Here is a 20677-nt window from a genome sequence, read left to right on the forward strand (position 1 = left end):
TTTTATTCAAGAAATCGCTAAAACGTTTGCAGCAGCAGCTTATACAGGTGTCAGTTGCTCAAAAGTTTGTTAACCCTTTCAGTGCTGACTAGTTAATACTAGTTAATAGTGCTAGAGATAATTTGAAAATTTTAAAAATTTTTGAATAACGGGAATACCACTATAGTGCGTCTACACCGTGGGGCGGTGTATCGTTAGTTACTAGTATTTCACTATGTCTGACAAGTGCTGCCATTTTTCAAGAGAGATAATTACTTATTACTAATTACATCAATACACGGCAGTGCGGTGTACTAGCAAAATCCATCACTGATTTATACACCGCACTGCAGTGAAGACGCACTGAAAGGGTTAAAGAGAACCGGTTGATAATTAACCGTTGTAACAATGAACCGTAGTAACACGTCACTATGTCAAATATCGACTTGTTAACTCTAACCAACTTTTCGGCAACTGACCCATGTTCTTAAGTATTAAACATTGAATATTGATTCAAAAAATTTTAAATATTTGTGCCTTGCACCTGAGTTAAGCTCTGATGAAATGGCTGTGTTTATTGGTCCATATTTTCCCTACGTATGTATATTATCGAAACTTGTGGCAGAAATAGTTTACTTAACCCTTTCAGTGCCTCTACACCCCAGTGCGGTGCATAAATCGGTGATGGACCTTGCTAGTACGCTGCTCTCTGCGGTGTATCGATGTCATTCGTAAACATTTTTTTCTCTAATGAAGATGGTAGCACCTGTCAAACACAGTTAGATGTAAGTTTCTAACGATACACCGTGTCACGGTGTAGATGCATTATAGTGGATGCCTGTTATTTGATGCACTGGGCTGGAATTTTTGAAAATTTACAAATTATCTTCCGCTCTTTGGGGCATTAGTCAGCACTGAAAGGGTTAAGCTTTTCTAGCTTCTCATTCGAGACCAAAAACAACCCATTAAAGCTGTTCCCCGTGGAGCTGCGGAATTGCATCGGTGTCGTGCTTTAAGGTTCCACGAACTTCGATTTATGGGGAAAAGAGTAGTTCGCGATCGTGTCTCCGTAATATCAAAAGGTAATTTATCGTACAGCTATGTGACTTCGGGGACGAAAAATGGCAAATTGATGCGATGTAAAGCTGTATGATTTACAAACAAGATTCTGTTCGTTATCTATTACTCTACTGCTTTTTACCGCATAAGTTTAGTTTTGTTGATCCTTATAGAATGGTTCTGAGAGTAACTTTCTGTTAGCTCTTGGTGGCACAAATTGTAACCATTTGATATACACATCTGATATTTTGTGATTAGGAGGGAAATAGGTATTGGAATTGACATGGCAATTTTTGTCCATCAGGTGTAAGCCGTTTGGAAGTGCTGGGAGAAAATGTGCAAAATTTCAATGAACTTTTCCACATTCTACTAATCGATGCTTGACCTAGTTTCATGACATCATAGGGAAAGCCCTTCAGCAGGGCATCACTTGGAAATCCTTCTAGACGGGCTTTCCCAGTGACATCATTATCAAGAACTGTTCTACCATGTACTTGTGACTCATCGGGAAAACCCATTACCATGTATATCATCATAGTTGAACACATGGACCCTAGAGTCCGTGGTTCGGTTGAACATGCTTATCAGTGCACCATGATTTCATCTTTATATGTTATTGCTAAATCCAAGAACAAATTGATTTTGTGCTCAAACTTGAAATGTACTCAGTTGATCCTACTGGACCATGGTCATTTAGTTTGTTATCTCTTTTCTTGCGAAATACAGATATTTTTCTAGCTCCATAATTCCTTGCTACATAACGAAAGTTGCTAAGGTGTTCCTCCTTAATTCTGAATGTATAATCATCCGCACACTATCATCATTGTCCTGGCTCATTGTGGCTCAATACTTGAATGAGGTTTCGACATTTTTCCTTCTATTCGACGCTCAGGCCCTCATCGCTTTTTTAAACCCTTTCTCAGTCGATCGTCGTATTCTTACAGGCTGATACATTTTCTCGATGATGGAGATGTTATTTTTGCTGTTGCATGCTAGCGAGGGGCGATATGTGTTTCTCAGCTTTGCCTCTTACTCATCACATGCTTCAAACTATTAAGAGTAAAACAGTTGATGATGATGATGATAATGATGAGGCCGAGTGATTTTTTAGTGCTGTAATCTACTTCGCTGGAGTATCTAAGAGAGCTCTTCACTGTTATCGGTATATTCCGCTGAGCCAGTACCAGCGTCGGCTGTCTGCAATAAGATACTTGTTGATTCATCGTTCGATCTATCGGCTTATATAAATTATCATCGATTATCTCCTCGGACAATGGGGAGCTGCAACACCAGCTAACCAGCCAGCGCGACGAACATTCGAAGTCTTAAGCCGGGCTCTGGTCGCCCTATACAATGCAGTGGAACTAGGAGCGACTAGTCGTAGAGTGCTCAGGTCGCCGTCGACTGAAGATTACAAGCGACCATCAGCAGTGAGTTGCTAGTCGTAGTGCTGCGCTCAAGGGCTTTGTGTTGTCAAAATAGAACTTTTAGGAATTTTCAATGAATTTTTAGACCTGAATCCATACATTATCGCATGAGACACTGCATATACTAATCTAGTTAATTTACTTGCTCAATGATTGATAAAGTTTTTGTTAGCAATTGATGAGAAAACGTCATTCGATTTTCACTGAAATATGAAACCCTGAAGACCGATTTACTATGCGCTAGTGAGCCTGGTGGATCCTTGCTTGCCGCAAAAGCATTGGAGGTTCCCTGTTGTACGATAACTGCCTGATTGAAGAAAGGAAATTGCCTGAAGATTTCATCAGATATTACATTCACATCAAATTTCAATACTTTTCGTAGCTTTTTCAATTGAATGATAATCAACAGTGACAGAGGGGTCTATTCTCTTGGACTTCTTGGACAGACATCCTCAAACATAATAATCATCAAATTCATAAGAATTTCTTTAAATGAATCGGTCAGCCTATAAATTCGACGAAGCTTATTCTTATTTCCTGATTCTCAGAAAATCCGCGGCCAAAATATAATCAGGAGTAAAAATATCTCGAATTCATTTAGACGCGTTTGAACCGTCCATATCACACCAGTGGATTTCTAGATTTCAGGCTATTTACAAACCACGATATATAAAACCAGTGTCCCAATGAGGCTTATTAGTTTTATCGCCGCGATAAAGAAGTAATGTTTACAGGGTTTTTTTATAGACAATTATTTAACGCACGCCCGGGCTCTATCAATCAGCCGATATTGTTCGATAAAGACTTGTTTGTCAATAGCGTTAGTTTAGGCATACGCAACGATATGAAAAGGAAACTAGTATTGAGTCGATCTATTTCCATTCGGATAACCGTTGATGATTCGTGTGTTTACAACTTTTTGAATGACAATTGCCTAAATGTAAGCCGTAATTCGCTTTCGATTTAACGGATCCACAATTGATGATTGTGACGGATGATTCTCCGTTTTTCAACGCGCATTTTTAGCATTGACAAAAACAGAAACGAAAGTTGCGTCGGCGTGGCGTCGGCGGCGACCGCATTGAGCACCTGGGAATTATGCGTACCTGATTTCATTTATAAACGACATGACTTTTACAGCTCATTACCGGAGCTATACAAATATCGCTTCGTTCAGGTTCGGGGGACCCTGTGTACGGGGAAGCTTTTTTACTATAGTCGCCATCAATCATATTGTTCGGCTTCGAGCTCGCCGCCTAGCAACCCCGTAAACATCGTTGCACCGGTTTTTCGGCTGATATTACGCAAACGCTGTTTTCGAGCGATCGAGATCGGAATTTAGCGAAATTGCATCTTAAATCTAGACGCGTGTGTCGAGACGTAGTAGATTTCGATGTTACGCGTTTGATTGACAGTATAATTTTATATCGTCGTTTCGGATAGAAACTGGACGTAAATCGCTAATCGACTCGATCTCGGGTCTATTCGAGTACAATGCCGGATATATGCGTACAGACTACTGCTGGTCATATCAAATATGAATTGCGAAATCGGCTGGCTAGCAAAATAATCCAGGCAAATGTCGGCGTTGGTGCCGATCATGAAGACGACGCATCATACGACAACAGGTAGGAGAGTAGTCAACGGTGTCGGGTTGAAAGTTGTCTACATTATATGTAATTGTTAGATTGTTATGAAGCCAGAATGGAATTCGGCTGGTCTTAAAACTTAAAGCTGTGGTTGCGCAATCGACCCCTGATATAAACGGTGATTTCAAGGCTTTTAGGTGTCAATAACCGCGACGGTCTCGGTCTAGAAGTAGTCTTAGATTATATGTTTGGAATCATAAGTTGATTGGTTATAGAACCAAAATTGTCTTCGACCAGTCTTAAAACAGAAGATGTGGTTCCGAATTTTTTGTAAATTACACATCGGCAAAATTTGGCCTTTGCCAAACAGACACAGGCCCATTTGGCACCAAAAATGCTTGTGTGGTCGCGGCTATTATCTGTTAGTCCAGGTACCCCAGTTGCTCCTTGTTGGAGTGCGTTCTGCTGCTTGTGCGATTCATGTAAATCCCTCATCACCAGAAATTGACTATTCACATAGTCAAAAATCTGTCTGTTAAAATGACTCGCTGCTATTTATTCATACACGATCGAACCCTATTTTAGCAGCAGATGCTGGCGAGTTTTTGTCGAGACGAAAAACTTTCGAAATATTTTACATTAATACTGTACATTCTAAAAACCACTATGACCCCAACGCTTAAATCTCGATGCAGTAGGTGTTTCGTTCAGTTTATTTTCACAGGAGCCTCTAATCTGCAGTCGCAGTAAATAGACTTGCGAAATATACTTGCAAAAATAACATTTCATTGGTTTTCACCTGCTACCGAACACCTGTGGACACCCACGATTTCCACAACTCCCGACACGTGCTGCCATCTGACGCGGAAAGGCGAAACTGATCATTTCGAATATTGTGGTGATTTCATCATCTCACTTGTAACAGCTGTGCGTACAAATGTTTGTCCGCACTACAAATTACTTTTTAATCGACAACAAGCTGTGAATTAAATACTGCAAACAGTTTTAACTGTGTCGATAATGAGTTATGTCTAACTTAACGATAGACCATGAAACCTAAATCGTTTTTGGAGTCCATGGATAGACCGAGTAGAAATCGTGCAATTTGATTTTAGAATAATAAACGCTGTGAGGTTTAAATTGCTTCATGTGGATAGCAAGCAGGAGAGGCTCCGAACCTCCAACCAAAAAGCTTTGCAACTTGGGCTGTTACTCTAGTATAGGATATTGATCAGCCCACTCATAAATCCCAGCATAATGAGAAAATTCAACATAGGCAGGGTATTCATAGGCAGTACAAGCCTATGAATACCCTGGGCCCGGATTTGGAGATTGGAAATTTCTTTAACCTGGGGGTTAAGTCAGTTGAAAATGAATTAAGTTAGCCCCCTAGTTAAAGTTCATATTAGTCTATAAATCCGGGCCCTGGGTTATAGGCCTACCACGCTCTGCTGCTGGTGAAATTGGTAATTCAAATATGGTGATATAGTAAAAATGTAATGACAATTGCATATTTCATTCAAATGATATTATGATCCTACTCTGGTGGGTGAACGAGTCCTGATGAGGTGATCAAGTACATGAACTGTGTACATGTCTGTATATAAAATTGCTATGAGATTTTATCGAAAATACTCATTTATATTCCGAAATACATACACGTATATCTTAAAGGAAAATATCATAGATTTCATCATCTTTTCATCTACTGTTGTTAGATCATGTCGCACATGTAGCCGTCATTGATTTGCCGATATTAGTCGATAATCTTTGTATGAACATTGATTAACGTTACAGTCTGGCTGGGTGTCTGAGTGTGTCTAGGGTTTTCAATTCGGTATCGAGCCTTCATTGAACGTATAAGTCGCCAGAAAGATATATTATCGATACGAAATAAGTGGTATACTTTTTAAAATCTTAAAGTAGGGATTATCAACTATTTATTTGATTGGTAGATTTTGTCTGATTTGTTTTGATTCGGTGTTCCTTACAAGCTTGCACCACACCTGCCGGGAACAGTGGGTTTGATTTTGAAATTGGAAATCGAAGTCCACATATAGTTGTGTGATCGGCGGTCGAATTGACAGAATATATTTTGTTGAAATCAAAGTACATGATTTACTGGTCTGTTATCGTTCTTTATTCAAATTGAATGCGACTTATGTTTAACAGTTGAAATCCCATTAGCGGGTTTAATTTTCGCGAATATGTTTTGTTCGCAATTAGTTCCGATAAGAGGAATACGTTATACAGGTTTACGGGGCGTCCCTTGTCTATGAAAACCTATTTATACTCGATGATCTTACTCTATTTAGAATCGACAATGACCAGTACTTGTCTTTTCTTTGCTTAAGGTCATCATTCCAAACGATTACTCTTAATACCCGATGTTTACCGATTAAATTAGGCCGTGGGTTTTGATATTTTTGTTTTGGTGAAATTCGTTAGCAGGAAATTGAATTGAAATTTGAGAAATGGAATATATATATATATATATATATATATATATATATATATATATATATATATATATATATATATATATATATATATATATATATATATATATATATAAAGTTACCAAGGTATAAATGTATAATAAAAATCATTGTAGTATGCATTTAAACTTTGCCGATGTCATGTGATCGTATTTTAGTATGTGCGCGCTGAGGGTAGCTCATAAACTGCCTTTTTCAAATGTTTTCAAATCCCAAGGCCCAATGTTGCAAATATGCAACATTGCTTAAAATGGGCAAAAATTAGAGATTGAGGTAAATTGTTATTTCGTTGTTTTATCTGCATGTGTTGGAAAGATAGAGATTTTTTTCACGTATTTCATGAGGTGCGCCCTGGAGAGTGAATATAGGTTGAAAAAAAACATTATGTTAGTTTGATATCGAATTCGGACTATGTTAGACAATGCACACCTAGCTCTTTCTAATCATCGATTCAGATTTAACGAAACAGAAATCTTGAAATGTTTGGCCTCGATGTTCTGTACAGAACTTATCGTAGTTAAAACTAGATGGCGTTAGTGTCATGCAGTCTTGGGTGAAGTTTAGACAAGAGAGTGACGGTGTGTCGATAGTTTTCGACAGTGAGCATAATTCCATTCATCGGCGACAACGTCGACGACGTCGGGAGTACTTGATGGATCGTAGTTCTGCGAATACCTGACAGGTGTCGTTACCGTCGTTTCTGCTGTATCCGTGCGTTGTTTAGTACACGATGATGATACCGGCGTTGTTGTTGGAGCGACGAGGTCGTCGAAATGTGGCAACCTAAACGGCCGACGGTAATTAGGTTAATTACTCGGCATAATTAACGATAATCAGCAATGAATTGAGACGCGCAGCAGACGGACGTGGTTGTTGTTAGACATGGTTCATTTTAGCCGCGAGAATGGAACAAACAGATTCACCGTGGAAACGTGTTGCGCCAAATTTAGTCAAATGGCCAAATATGGAAAAATTGACAGCGTACGTAGATTTTTAGCTTTTATGTTTATCAGTTCGTCGTTTTTTCGATGTTTCGAAAAACTTTTTTTCGTTTTATTTTTCATATCGCGTCCATTCGAAATCTAAATTTCATTTGTCTCAATTTTTCACATGATGACTGTAACAGCTGAATTAAGGAGATTGCTTTGAACAGGTTGCATTTCCATCTTTCATGCCCCATGGCTATTTACCTCTAAGTTTATAGACAGTATGCTCAGTACAAATCAGTAATGTCTGTATTTTTTTCTTATCTTAGAATAGGGATTGACCGTGTTATTTATTTAATTTGGTTTTATATATTCATTAGATTTCGTATGATTTGGTGTCTTGCTTACAAACCGGCACCACACCTGCCAGGAGCGAAACAGGGTGTTCGATTTTTAAATCGGAAATCAAAGTACAGATAAAGTAATGCGAGGAGATGCATGTTCTTAGGTTTAGTCGGTAACCTTAAATATTGCTCCATCCCAAATTCATACAATACGACAATAGTTTGCGAAACTATCCCTTCTCGGGATGGAAGTTATTGTATCGTAGCGTGAAAATTGTTGTATAGTCCCTATATCGTAACTATGGCGATAAATTCGTCTTCATTGTTCGTCCAGCATAAGTTTATAAAGAATATCGACCAAAAAAAAAACCGATTCGGACGGAAAAGAATACCGATTGTTTTTGTCGTTATTATTGGTTGATTCGTGTGCTCTGCGGTCTGCTGAGCGTCACTTTCGTTCATTCGCGAAATTCAAAAAATTTAAATAGCAATAATAGTAATGATAATCGTTATTTACATTGAAATGATCACATAATATAACAAGCATTGTTACAGATATTTGATTAGATATGTTACAGGAGTTATAATGTCAATTGAAGACACCCAAGAAGCAAAATGCTCGTAATAACGGATCAGCTCAGCATAGTGCTTCGATCACATACGCGCTCGCATTGGTCCAAAAGAAAAATGAAATTAAAGAAAAATTCCATTATGTGATAAATGGCAAAAACTTGATACTTATAGTGCGTTGGAAGCAATTTTTGATTGCCGTGGCCAGTTGCCGATTTCTGACAGGTTCTGTTTTATTGCCGCCGCGAATTTACTCCAATTTGTCAAAAAATTATTTGAAGGAAAAAATGGTCATTCAGTAAATTATTGCTGCAGCTTTCGCTGTTGCAGTCGCTACAGTTCCAACGCAGCTAATAATTGATATAGCCAGAAATTGCAATATTTTTGAATTTGTGTTTAAGTTCGCTCAGAGATTTAGAAATTTGTAAAGCCTAGCGCACATCGACACTGCGATTGGAGACAACTAGTTGCCAGGCAGTTTTCGGCACATGAGAGCAACTGGCTGGATACAATCAGTTGCTCGAATATGTCGATGTGAGCGAGCTTACGACTGGTTAGCGTCCATCTATCTCCAGTTCCACCCAGTTGCTCATGTTCTACTTTTGAGCAACTAGTTGTACTCAGTTGCTCTCATATCCGTCGATGTGAGCGCTCCATAATCAACAACACATGGTTGTAACTGACTAAAACAAAGCTATTTGTCACGTGACTTGTGATGCCCTCAAGAATATTTGCTAAACCACATCTCAGTTGCTGTCGATGTGTGCGCTATGGACCTAGCGACCAGCATGAGCCACGCAGTTGCTGGTTTTTACTAAATTTTCGATGTGCGCGGGGTACTCGCTCACTAGCAACTAGTTGTCTCAAGTCGCTTTGTCGATGTGCGCTAGGCTTAAGCTAACGTGTAGGTTTTTGCGAAAGGCTTCCGTAATTCAGCGCGCTCTCGTTTATGTTAATAAAGCAATTAGAGCCGTTTCAAATTGCTGAATGAATTTCGACCAGACGAATTCAAACCGACTTAGTTATTCGATTTATATATCACGGTTCCCTCGATAAAAGGCTCATTTCAGGTGGTTGTACTGTGAACGCTTAATGTCAGCCCCCGACAATTCATTTTCCCGATGATAATTTTTCAACACACTACTTACGTACTTTCCTGTATCGTAATATTTATTCTTTCTCGACGAGAAATTTCGCTTCGAATGAATCGCTAATTGAAAGCCGCGTTTTCGAAGTCACGGCTTACGTAACAACTGTATTTTTTAGTCGAAGAGACTCGGCGTGGAGCGACGACGATGAATATTTATTCCGATGTCGAAGACTTACCGGTATCGACTAATTCAGCGCCGGCCTAATAGACCCTCGAGATTTAACGGAGAATTTTGTGAAAAATCTGCGTTCGAAGTCGTTTTCAGCGTATAAATCTTTTGCGTAATCCGGTTCAAGACCCGGTAAAGGACAAGGTTTTATCGGTACAAATCCTGATAAATAATTACACTACCATCATCAGTTGCCATGCCACGGAGATGATTCGGCCCGGTCCAAATTGGCACGGGTTGGGCTCCGAGTCAAATTTGATGCGTGCCTAATTAGAATTAGATTTAATTCACATGCAAACCACTCACTTGATACTTAACAATGGAACTTCTGGAACCAGTTGTAATTCAAATGATTTGACCAAGGCCTGACCCAACATTTTTGGGTGAGCCCATTTGGCACCGACGTGAACTGATTGATGTTCCTGACCTAATTTAGCAGGGGCGAAAAATGCTCGTGCGATCACGCTATTAGCTATCTTACAACCACTGTGACTGTTTCCCCCAGCAGGCATACATATATATCATGTTTTTGGGGTTATTGCTTTCTGGTTCGTGTATACTTTTGAGCGAAATGTCAGAACAAGTGATGAAATCACTAACGAAAACGAATAATCCGTGGGTAAAGCCGATAAACTATCCTCAACTATGCTCGTACACCGGGGTTCGCGCTGAATAATTGCGCCGTGGCAAAATGCCGTCATCGTATCGCCGGCATCGTATCGCCGGCTTGTTTAGTATCAACTGGTGTGTTTTTTTTGTGACGGTTTTATTGCCCTAACCGAGTCGTGTGTCGGGTGGAGAGAACGGCGCGTTATGTTTACCTGTTAATACGGACGGGTTTTCTCGACTGCGGTGATTAGTATGCGAATGGCCGATAACCGAGGCTGATTTATAATCATTATACGCCGGCAGTGGCGATGTATCCCGACGTAGATCGCGGCGCGATGATGGTTTGCGGTAATAGTCCCCAAACACCATCGTCTTCTTTGTACGCTATGTTAAGGTGGTCTCTTCATCTTCGAATGAAAAAATCATTTTCGATGTGAGAATCTGCCAATGCTTCAGTGGCAAGTGTTAAAAAAATGTTTGTAAATTTGTACTTTTTGCTCTACGCAAATTATTTTTTGTCGGCATTATAATATGAATGAATGAATGAATGAAGGACACACGCCACTGGGAAATATGTTTCCCTGTGTCATATGCATTTATGAGAAATGAGTAACTCGGTTTCAGCTCGGAGTAATCAAATGATTACTCAAAGGTTTCGGGAAACAACGGTTTCCGGGATCAAACGTGTTTGTTTCCAGGTTTCTGTGTTTCCCTGTTTCCCTATGTCAAGTATGTTTAGCTTCAGCTTGCGTACGGTGCGACCTCAACACTGTATCTTTGACTCAATCAAAATCGATCCATGATCTTCTCAATCGTGCCATATTCGAACCGTCTAGAGACATGATTTATCTAATCTCTGGATGTAGTCGCCTAAAAATCAAAGCTCATTGAAAATAAACCGATTAAATAAACTATCTCTGACATGCACCATCTTATAGCTGCAATCACACAAGCCTTTTTGGTCCATGCCAAATTTGGTCAAAACAGTTCACACGTTTGCCCATGCCTATTTGGCCTGACCAAAAACGTTGGACCAGGCCTGAGCAAAATTTTAGCGCGAGACAAATGATGGCATGTGAATTGCAACTGGTACCGGAAATGACCCACTTCGGTTTGTTAAGTATCGAGTGAGTGGATCAGTTAAAGCGCATTCTCTAATTAAGCACGGGCCAAATTTGACTCGGGCCCGATCAGTGCCAATTTTGCCCAGGCCAAATCGTCTCGTGTGATCGGGGCTATTTTTTAGCAGTGTAGTTCATATTCATCATCTCAAACCACTGTATACATCTCGATGTACTTATGTTTACAAAAGTAATTAGAAGTTGACATTTTGATGCACAGTTTTATGAGTCGTACGTATTCTGAAAAGAATGATGGATGGGAATCTTGAACCTTTGCTCTTTCGATTCTGATTCGGCTGATGGCAGATTTTCCGACACTGTGTACAGAGAGCGTATTACGGGGCCGGATGCGCGCCTCCGCAAAATTGATACGATCCGTAAACATTGCCGCCGCCGCCGTGAAAAATGATGAATTCGCGCCGTTACTCGTCGTCGTGTGTCTCGGGATTAATTCACGTGTTTGATAAACGATTTGTTTAATATAAAACATCGCCCGGTTGAATGTTTACCGCGGGTAATGGATGAAGAACTCTCGGGGCACGTCGGGAGTTTATTAATAATGCGCTCTCGTGTCCCGGGTTACTCCGCGCGCCGCACTCGTGCAAGTTCTAGCCCGACGATTGTAGACTTCTCCCGGACCGTGAAGTATCATCGAAATCGCTCGAGTATCATTGCGCGCAAATGTAATATATATTTCTTCGTTTCATCGCGGGGCCACTTTTACTTTATTGGTTTCTTGTTTTTCATAACGTATCTCATTCGTTAATAATCATCGCTGTCTATAACTAACTGATATAACGCGAGAAATGTTTTCAATTTTCGTCGGATGAAAAGTTCATTCGTTGTTTCTATGATTGAGGTTCGGTTATGAAATTAGAAGGCTAAACTCCATGATCACACAACCCAAGTCGAATTTGGCCAGTTCCTAGAGCGTGTTCACAAACATAAACAACTCAACACTGTGCTGTGCTGTGCTGTGCTGTGCTGTGCTGTGCTGTGCTGTGCTGTGCTGTGAGTAATTTTCAGAACCCAGTAAACATTCACGCGCAACGATTTGGTCCATACTAAAATTTGACCAAAATGTCAGACAAGGCATTGGCCCACATGGCATTCATATGAAAATTTTACCAAGGCCTAAACTGGCATGGATTGGAAACGCTCATGGCTCGAAGGTTGGAATCAGAAACTCAACCAGTTCCCTGGGTTAATGAGGTGCCAGGTTACAGGCTGAATCAACAATAATCTTCAAGAAAACCGTCTTTACAGACTTAGGTGTGATCAGAGACTTTCTAGTTAAATTGACATGTTGAATTGACATTTGGGAACGTGCCAGGTTACAGACTGAATCCACTGCAATAATCTTCAAAAAGACCATCTGATGTTTACAGTTATGAAGTTACAGACTTGCGTTAAATCAGAGACTTTCTGGTTAAATTGACATTTCGAATTGACATTTAGGAAGGTGCCAGGTTACAGGCTGAATCCACAAATGTCTGATGTTAAAACTTTTGAAGAGATTGGAGTTGTTGATTAGTTGTAACGTTGTAAACGTTGTAATTGAGCTTCTTAAAAAAAACATCGCCTAGCCAGCTATCCAAAGATCTGTCCGAAAAAAATGATGTACACGTACCAACTTTTCGATGATCATTTAAAAAAAAGAAATTGAGCTCCTTGGATGAAATTTGAATTCAACGCATAAATATCCCGTGCTGCGGCCGCTAGGCTTAAGATCACTGAAATGATAGAATTTGATCATCAAAACGTTGGTACGTGTACATCACTTTTTATTCCTACAGATCTTTGGATAGCTGGCTAGGCGATGTTTTTTATAAGTATAACATTCGAGCTTATCAGCACGCTCCTCCGAACTTATCGAACTTATCACGCGGGTATAAAAGAAATATGATCGCTCATTTATGCCCGGATTAAGCTTATCGAAGATTGATAGCTACAGGCGGTTTAACCTTATACTCTCTCTCTCTCTCTCTCTCTCTCTCTCTCGAGAAATACTGCTGCTTTGAGTGAAACGAGAAAGTCAGGTAAACACTTGATGCAGAATCCAGGTGCGCGAGTGTTCCCACGAGAGAGAGCTTCGTTCCTCTAGTACGTTGATATTACGAAATATTTCGCGTGGCGTCTGCTTCGTTAGATTTAATGTATCCGGCATCGTCATAACCAGACGTACTCCCGCTGTATAATACAGGTATGTTGATCATTTTTCTCATCATCCGTATCATCGTCCAGAAATACGTTATTGACATCTTCATTATCATCATCTTCACTATCATCATCTTCATTATCATCACATTCGACCGTCGGATCTCGCTGACTAACTGGATCGCGCGCGGTCACGCACAAAGGTCGCCAGAGTATGACGGCATATCGACGGGATAAATCTTCAGTTACTCGCTTCCGAAAATTGGCCTGTCAAGTTGTAGATCAGTGATCACGAATATTCATCGGCCGGATTAACTCTTGTCAGGTTGTTTCGTCGGGCAGGTTTTCTTTATTACGCGATCTAGTGGAGTAGAGCGTGAAGAGAATTAAGCGCGAAACGGTCGCGCCGCCAGCCTTAACCACAAATCTTGCAAAACGCCAAACGCGCGCATGGAAACATGGAATTGAATTGATTTCGTAAACTTTATTTTCTGAAACCTGTTTCCAGTTTCTCGTAAACAAACATGACTCAGGGAACTGCTCGGAAACATTTCTGTCTGTTTCCGTGTTTTCCTTCATCGTGTGCTAGGCTTGATGAATGATGAAGCCCTACAATTCTTGAAATGAAAATCTACAAAAATTTGGCTGTTATGATCAGGTGGACCAGGTGGAATGATTCCAACTGATGATGACTGTTACCAAAAATACATCCTCTTTATGTATTTTTGCTGTTCGTCAATAGCAGTAATGTAGTTTCATTTTGATAGATTTTATGAATAAAATCCTATTGTGGACGTATTCATTCATCTACAGTTTACACGCATTAGAGTGTTTTATTCAACTACTATTGGGTTTGATGCTTCCACAAGGACTTTTGATAAGTGACATGTGTAAATTTCAAAACTGAAGTGGTTCTTGATCGAGGACATTTTCTAAACCTCGAACCCGTTCGCACTACTCCCAACAGCGGGTTCTTTGTCACAAACATCTTCGGTAGTTTTTGATGCATTTTCGTAGGGAGGACCTTTCAAATCTCCAGCCAAAACGGAACTTCTATTTCTGGCGTATAGATAAATTGAACTGTATATTACGAGTTCGAGATAGGCTGCGTTCACACTAGGATTTCAGTACGGTACTAAGCGTTCACACTAGGAAATTATTCGAGGCCTATTCGCGGCTTATTCAGTTCCGTACTGAAAATCTCAGCTTATTAAGCGCGGAATGCGATTCCGCGCCGAAAACCCGATCTCAGTACGGAACTGAGCTGGCCGCGTATTTTCTGTAGTGTGAACACAGATTCGGCACTTAGCTAGCCGCGTATTTAAATCCTCGTAGTGAAAAATACTAAACAGTAATTACACTCCCCTCTATTGGCACACTGGGTGACTACTATACTGGGCTTACTAAGTGCCGAATTGCTGACTCGTAGTGTGAACATAACTGGCTGTATAAGCGCTGTATTTTGGTGAATTCGGCACCAGCGAAGTACGTTACTTCGTAAGCGCCGAATCTATTGTGAACGCGGCTATACTCTTCATCGTCATCGTCGTCGTCGTCGCAATCTGTGTTTGCAAGAATATTAATTTGAAACAGTATTCTCCAACGACGCACGCACGCACGAGCAAATGTGATATGTAATCTGTGATGGATTGTTTAATTAATTCTCGATATTTCATCAGCCGTACGTCGGTCGGTCGACGATATTTTCAATATCTCGTCGGTCGCCCGCTTTTCAATTATATCAAGTTAATCGCCTATTATCGAACCACCCGACGCTATACCACGATATACCACCCACACCGCGCGCGGTTAATTGATATCGGTATTCCGCTATTTGCTGGGTCAAAGTTACCCGAATTCCGGAGAAAGCTCGTTCCCGGTATCGTGGTATGCTTTTGTCCCTGATATATCGTGCAGATGATTAAAAATCTATATATCTATACATGATCTGTATAAATTGTGAATTCTTGTAGATATTTTTGCGACGATGTTGATGTTGCTATCATTGCTATGTTTCGATCAGAATGTTTCTAATGTTTTTATGAAAGGAGTATTTTATTACCCAATATTTTCATTCGTTGCAAACGTAGGCATCTGACAATCAGGGGCAGACGCAAGAAAACCCTCTCTGTGCCAACCAGGGTTAGTAAACTGTGGTAAGATGTTGGGTGCAGGATTACACTGTTAGCTAACTATTGTCACACCAAATCATGGTTGAAGGCACTGTTAGTGCTCACCGTGGTTAGACTAACCTACGCACTAAAATAACCGCGATTTCGTGCAGCCTCTTCTTAGACTTAACTACTAACTCAAGGATACATTTTGGATTTTATGTATTGAAATGAGGAATTACGGCTAAAATTTTGTATATCCATAAAAGCCTACTAACTAGGCTTAATAGATGAACTGAGCTTGGAGCTTTCCTTGAAAACGTGCTAGAAACACCTGTATGAAGAGACATATACTCTGGCGTTATGGTATATTCTCATGTATACAATGAAATGAATGTCGAAGTCTGTCGCATTCATTGATAAGTTCAGAGTGAATTGAATCAAAGAAATTGATATTTACACTAGTTGCCTCTCTTGAAGTAAGTCTGATTGATTATCAACGCACGGGGTGGCAGGCGTTATGAGTAGATATTATTATAATATATATAGATAAACGTAGAAAGTCTTGTGAACGCGACCATCTGACTGCATCGGAAGACGACGATTAATCGGACTTTCCTATATCCGGTTCGCCACTCCGTCTCAGTCGTTGTCGCTGCCGTACACCCCCCCCCCTGTCTAAATAATGGTATTCTCGAAATCGCTGTAGGTGATATCCGACAACTGTCTTTCACGAGTACATGGTAGAACACCGGCACCGGCAAAACATGAAACATTCATCGATTTCCGAGCGCCGTACAAGAGCTTCTGTGCCTTATTCTTATTCTTCGACCGTATCGGAGCTCGACTCGTTTCTCTCAATTCAGAAGAGCAGTGACTGTAAAAGATTAATTCTGAAAGCGCGTTCGCTTTTCTGACGACGCGCAGCGCTCTTTGGAATCGTCGCCAATTTTTCAGATCTCGTATTTGAATAAGATCGCTTCATGTTTCGGGTAGGCTTTGATGATTCAGGATGGCGTTTCCTGCGCAAAGTAGATGCCTTTTGTCGCCCCTTTGTTGTAAGATTGGTCTCATCGTAATAATCTTCTCTGCGCCGAGTTTCATGAAAAACTTCGAAGCTTCGGTATGAATTGTTGTCCTCGCTGAATATGCTAGAGTCAACTGTGTTGATCCTTATAGAATCATTCAGAGAGTAACTTTCTGTTAGCTCTTGGTGGCACAAATTGTAATCAATGGATATAAACAACTGATATTTTTTAGGAGGGAAATAGGTGGTGGAATTGATATGGCTAGTTTCGTCCATCAGCTCTAAGTTTGTAAGTGCTGGGAGAAAATGCGCAAAATTTCAGTGAATTTTTCCCCATTCTACTAATCGATTCTTGACCTTAGTTCCTGACATCACAGGGAAAGCCCTTCAGAAGGGCATCACTTGGAAATCCCTCTAGAAGGGCTTTCCCAGTGACATCATTATCAAGAACTGTTCTACCATGTACTTGTGAAAACCCATTACCATGTATATCATCAAAGTTGAACATGCTTATGACACGGTCTACGATGATTTCATCCTTATCAGCTATACGTTATTGCAAATCCATGAACAAATCTATTTTGGTACATGTTTTGAAAATATCTTCGCAAAAAGCTGGATAAAAAGCTTGATACAGTAGCATGTATAGCGGGTTAACCGATGGTTCATTTTCTGCGGCTATAAAGACCCCGATCTCCGCCATGATGACCGTTTTCCCATGTCGCTGGAACTAGTACTTGGCGGTCAATATACGCCGGTACCTTATTGCGCTTTATTTGGTTTACTAAGTAGTGTTGTTTATGCGCGCTCATGTGTCTCGAGACACATTCCTGGGCGGAAAGAGCTAATGAAATTCCGATGCAAATGGATGTCCGGTTAAGTGACTTCGCGTAAGAATGAAGGATCTGTAGACCTGATTTTCAAAGCTGCCGAATAAATTCTGTTTATTGCTTACGGTCTGTTGGTCGCGTATGGATGATTCTGATTGGTGACATTTGGTCGACGCAATCCAGATTGTGTAAAACATCTTTTAACCTTTTCGATGCTGACTAATTGTTACTCTGATGTGCTGAAGATAATAAATATCCACCCCTTCGTGGAGTGAATAACAAGCATACCGCTGAAGGGCATTACACCACGGTGCGGTGTATCATTAGTTACTTATATTACAACATGTATACGTACTGCTATCTTTCCAGAGATTTTCACTAATTACTAATTACATCAATACACTGATGCGGTATACTATCAAAATTCATCACAAATTATACACCGTACAGCGGTGCATACACACTGAAAGGACCCAATTCCTCCCAGAGTTGAAATTGTTTATTTCATTTACAATTATCTATCATACTGAAATACAGTATATATGTATAGCTTTTATATACTGGTATTTAGAATCTGTAGAACTTGGCCCTGGTGTTTGTTGGCCTCCTTTACCACAATGGGCACCTCCAAAAACCAAGAACCCCTTCATATCTCAACAGTGGCAACTGAATATTTATCATTTTTAGCAATCCTTTGTTTCCTATAATGACGATAATGAATAATCAGCAATTCATTGATGAGTTAGCTTATTTCATCGAAAGTACACAGCAATCTATCTGGTATATGTTGATATAGAAGCAGCTTGTCCAAATTGATGGCGCCTGAATATTCTCGTGACCATTACGAAAGGCTTCGTGATTACATAGATGGACCTGTTTTCTTCCCTGCAGAGTTCCGCACTTCATCGGCAGCGATTGATTTTTTCCCCTGGCAGAAAACCATGACTCATTTATTATTATCCAATTCAGGTGATTTGATGCGTATGGACGCGTGTAGTACGGTTAATTTCACTAATCAACTCGCTGACGCCGCCGTCAGCTTTCTCAACATTAGTCACAACTTCATCTGCTCCGCACAACAGCATCGTAAAGACAAGACCAAATCTGGAGATATGATGTTACCAATGATGTTACCTGTTAAGCCAGGAATGGAAGCTGCTATTAGGAAATGAAGATTTTGGTTAGTTTTTGAATAGTAAAGTCTGAAAAGTGTTTCTTTTGGATTTTGATATCAGGCCTTATCTGGACTCAACTGCCAGAATAAAGATTAACTCCAGAACAGCTCTGAACAAGTCGTTATGGGACCAGCACCAAAAGTCATAGTCACGGCTTAGACTTAAGACCAGTCTATGACCATCCTGGTTCTTTAGACATTCTAACAACCTGAAGCCAGTCTTAAGATTGATGACTACGCGGGTACTTCTAGACTTAAGTCTCAACTTCGTAACTGGCCTTAATTCTACAATCTGAACTGTGGACCACCGAATCTCTCAATTCTTGGAAACCAGCACCGACCAAAGCACTTGGAGGGTCGAAGCGGCCCCTCGACAATGCAGAATTGTTCTTGACCTGTATGGGCCTCATATTTAATAGATCTGTAGACACGACAAGCAAGACCACAGATATACTACTACATGACATATGGACACCCTGTACTGAAAGTATTAGGTCTGGCCATACACTCACTCGGCAATAATACTTTCATTCAGGCCTACTTCAAACAAGCGGCTGTTTTTTTCCATGTACAACGTGCGTGACAAGAAAATACCTCCGCAGGGGTCCCATCATTAATACTTGATGATTATTTCACCGGAACTTTCCGTTCTCAAATGTACGCCGGTTTCATGTAATTGATTGATTAAAATGTGTATTATACGCCGCCGATCGAGGGGCGTCCGTCTGTCCCGAGTACCAAGACAACAACAACGACTGATGACGACGACAACAGGCTGTTTCAATATCAAATCCAATTCGTAAACTCATAGTTATGATTATACAGTTTGTAGTGAGTCTGAAAAAGTCAAAAAAGTGCTTTTGGAAAAATTCAGTGTAGGCTTTGATTAGTGTTTACTTTCCAGGTAAAATCCTGCAAGTGCTGAAGTCGAAAAGTACATACTTTTCGGACTCAATGTCAAAAGGCCTAAGCATTTTTTCTTATTTCATGAAAAAAATACCTTTTACCCTTTCAGTGCTGACTGATAGATACCCTATAGTGCTGGAGATAATTTGAAAGTTTTGAAAAATTCCATCCTAGTGTGTTGAATGACAGGAATACCACTATAGTGCTTCTACATCGTGGCTTGGTGTATCGTTAGTTACTAATATTTCATTATGTTTGACAGGTGCTACAATCTTTCAAAAGAGATAAAAACTAATTACTTATTACATCAATACATCATGATGCAGTGTACTAGAAAAGTTCATCACCGATTTATACACCGCATTGCGGTGTAGACGCGCTGAAAGGGTTAGATCTTTGGATTCGGGAAAAAGTGCTGAATTTTGACTTTAAAAAGTGTCAAAAAGTGCCGAGTCTTACTGCTAGAAACCCAGTTATGGTTGGCTTGTATACGTAGTCGTTTGATGAAGTTTCATTAGCTCTTACACGGTTCATGGTTGGCAGTTTGTTATGAATGAATATTAACGCGGCAGCATCAGTTTCAGGCAGACGCCGGCGTCAGGTAGACTACATCCAACGACATCTTGCACACGCACACACACAGTCGCTGATGATAAATCGCTTATGGATTTGCTGATGTGAACGTCTCTCGATTTGGAACGCATTTTAAATCTCTTGAGATCATCGTATCTGCCATTTTTCGTGTCGGAATTGCAAAAATGACTAACCATTGCCGCGACTAAATCATATCAATGAAGATTCTATGCATGTTTCACTGTGGCGATCAAGGATTCAGCTTGTGGCAAGTGAGGATCCACCAGGTGTCGCTAGCGGGCATTCAGATAATGAAACTCGGATTTCTTCTCAGAATCAATTAAAATCTATCAATAATTTCTCGAATTCTATTAATGATGAATACAAATCGCTTTATTTGGACCTGAAAGATGTGAGTTCATCTATCGACACAAAAATCTAGATGAAAGTTCATCGAG

At 40.2% G+C, this 20677-nt stretch overlaps 1 protein-coding gene across 5 annotated transcripts in view; it reads left to right on the top strand.

Annotated features, from left to right (window-relative positions):
- LOC141905861 (kelch-like protein 5) overlaps positions 1-20677 on the top strand; it is an 80199-nt gene that overhangs the window by 28525 nt on the left and 30997 nt on the right. For 2 of the 5 annotated variants that reach the window (XR_012619280.1, XM_074794928.1), the window contains exon 1: positions 3812-4093. The exons of 1 other annotated variant lie outside the window; for it this stretch is intronic. Coding sequence is in view for 2 of the 4 variants with exons in the window: in XM_074794928.1 (XP_074651029.1) it covers positions 3960-4093 (134 nt within the window). In the remaining 2 variants the exon portion in view is untranslated. Of the gene's footprint in view, positions 1-3811; positions 4094-7312; positions 7534-18729; positions 18747-20677 lie in introns of those variants that run through there. 2 more of the 5 variants (XM_074794929.1, XM_074794935.1) reach the window with 2 other exon arrangements.

Source organism: Tubulanus polymorphus, chromosome 5, assembly GCF_964204645.1.
Source record: "Tubulanus polymorphus chromosome 5, tnTubPoly1.2, whole genome shotgun sequence".
Lineage (NCBI taxonomy): Eukaryota > Metazoa > Nemertea > Palaeonemertea > Tubulaniformes > Tubulanidae > Tubulanus > Tubulanus polymorphus.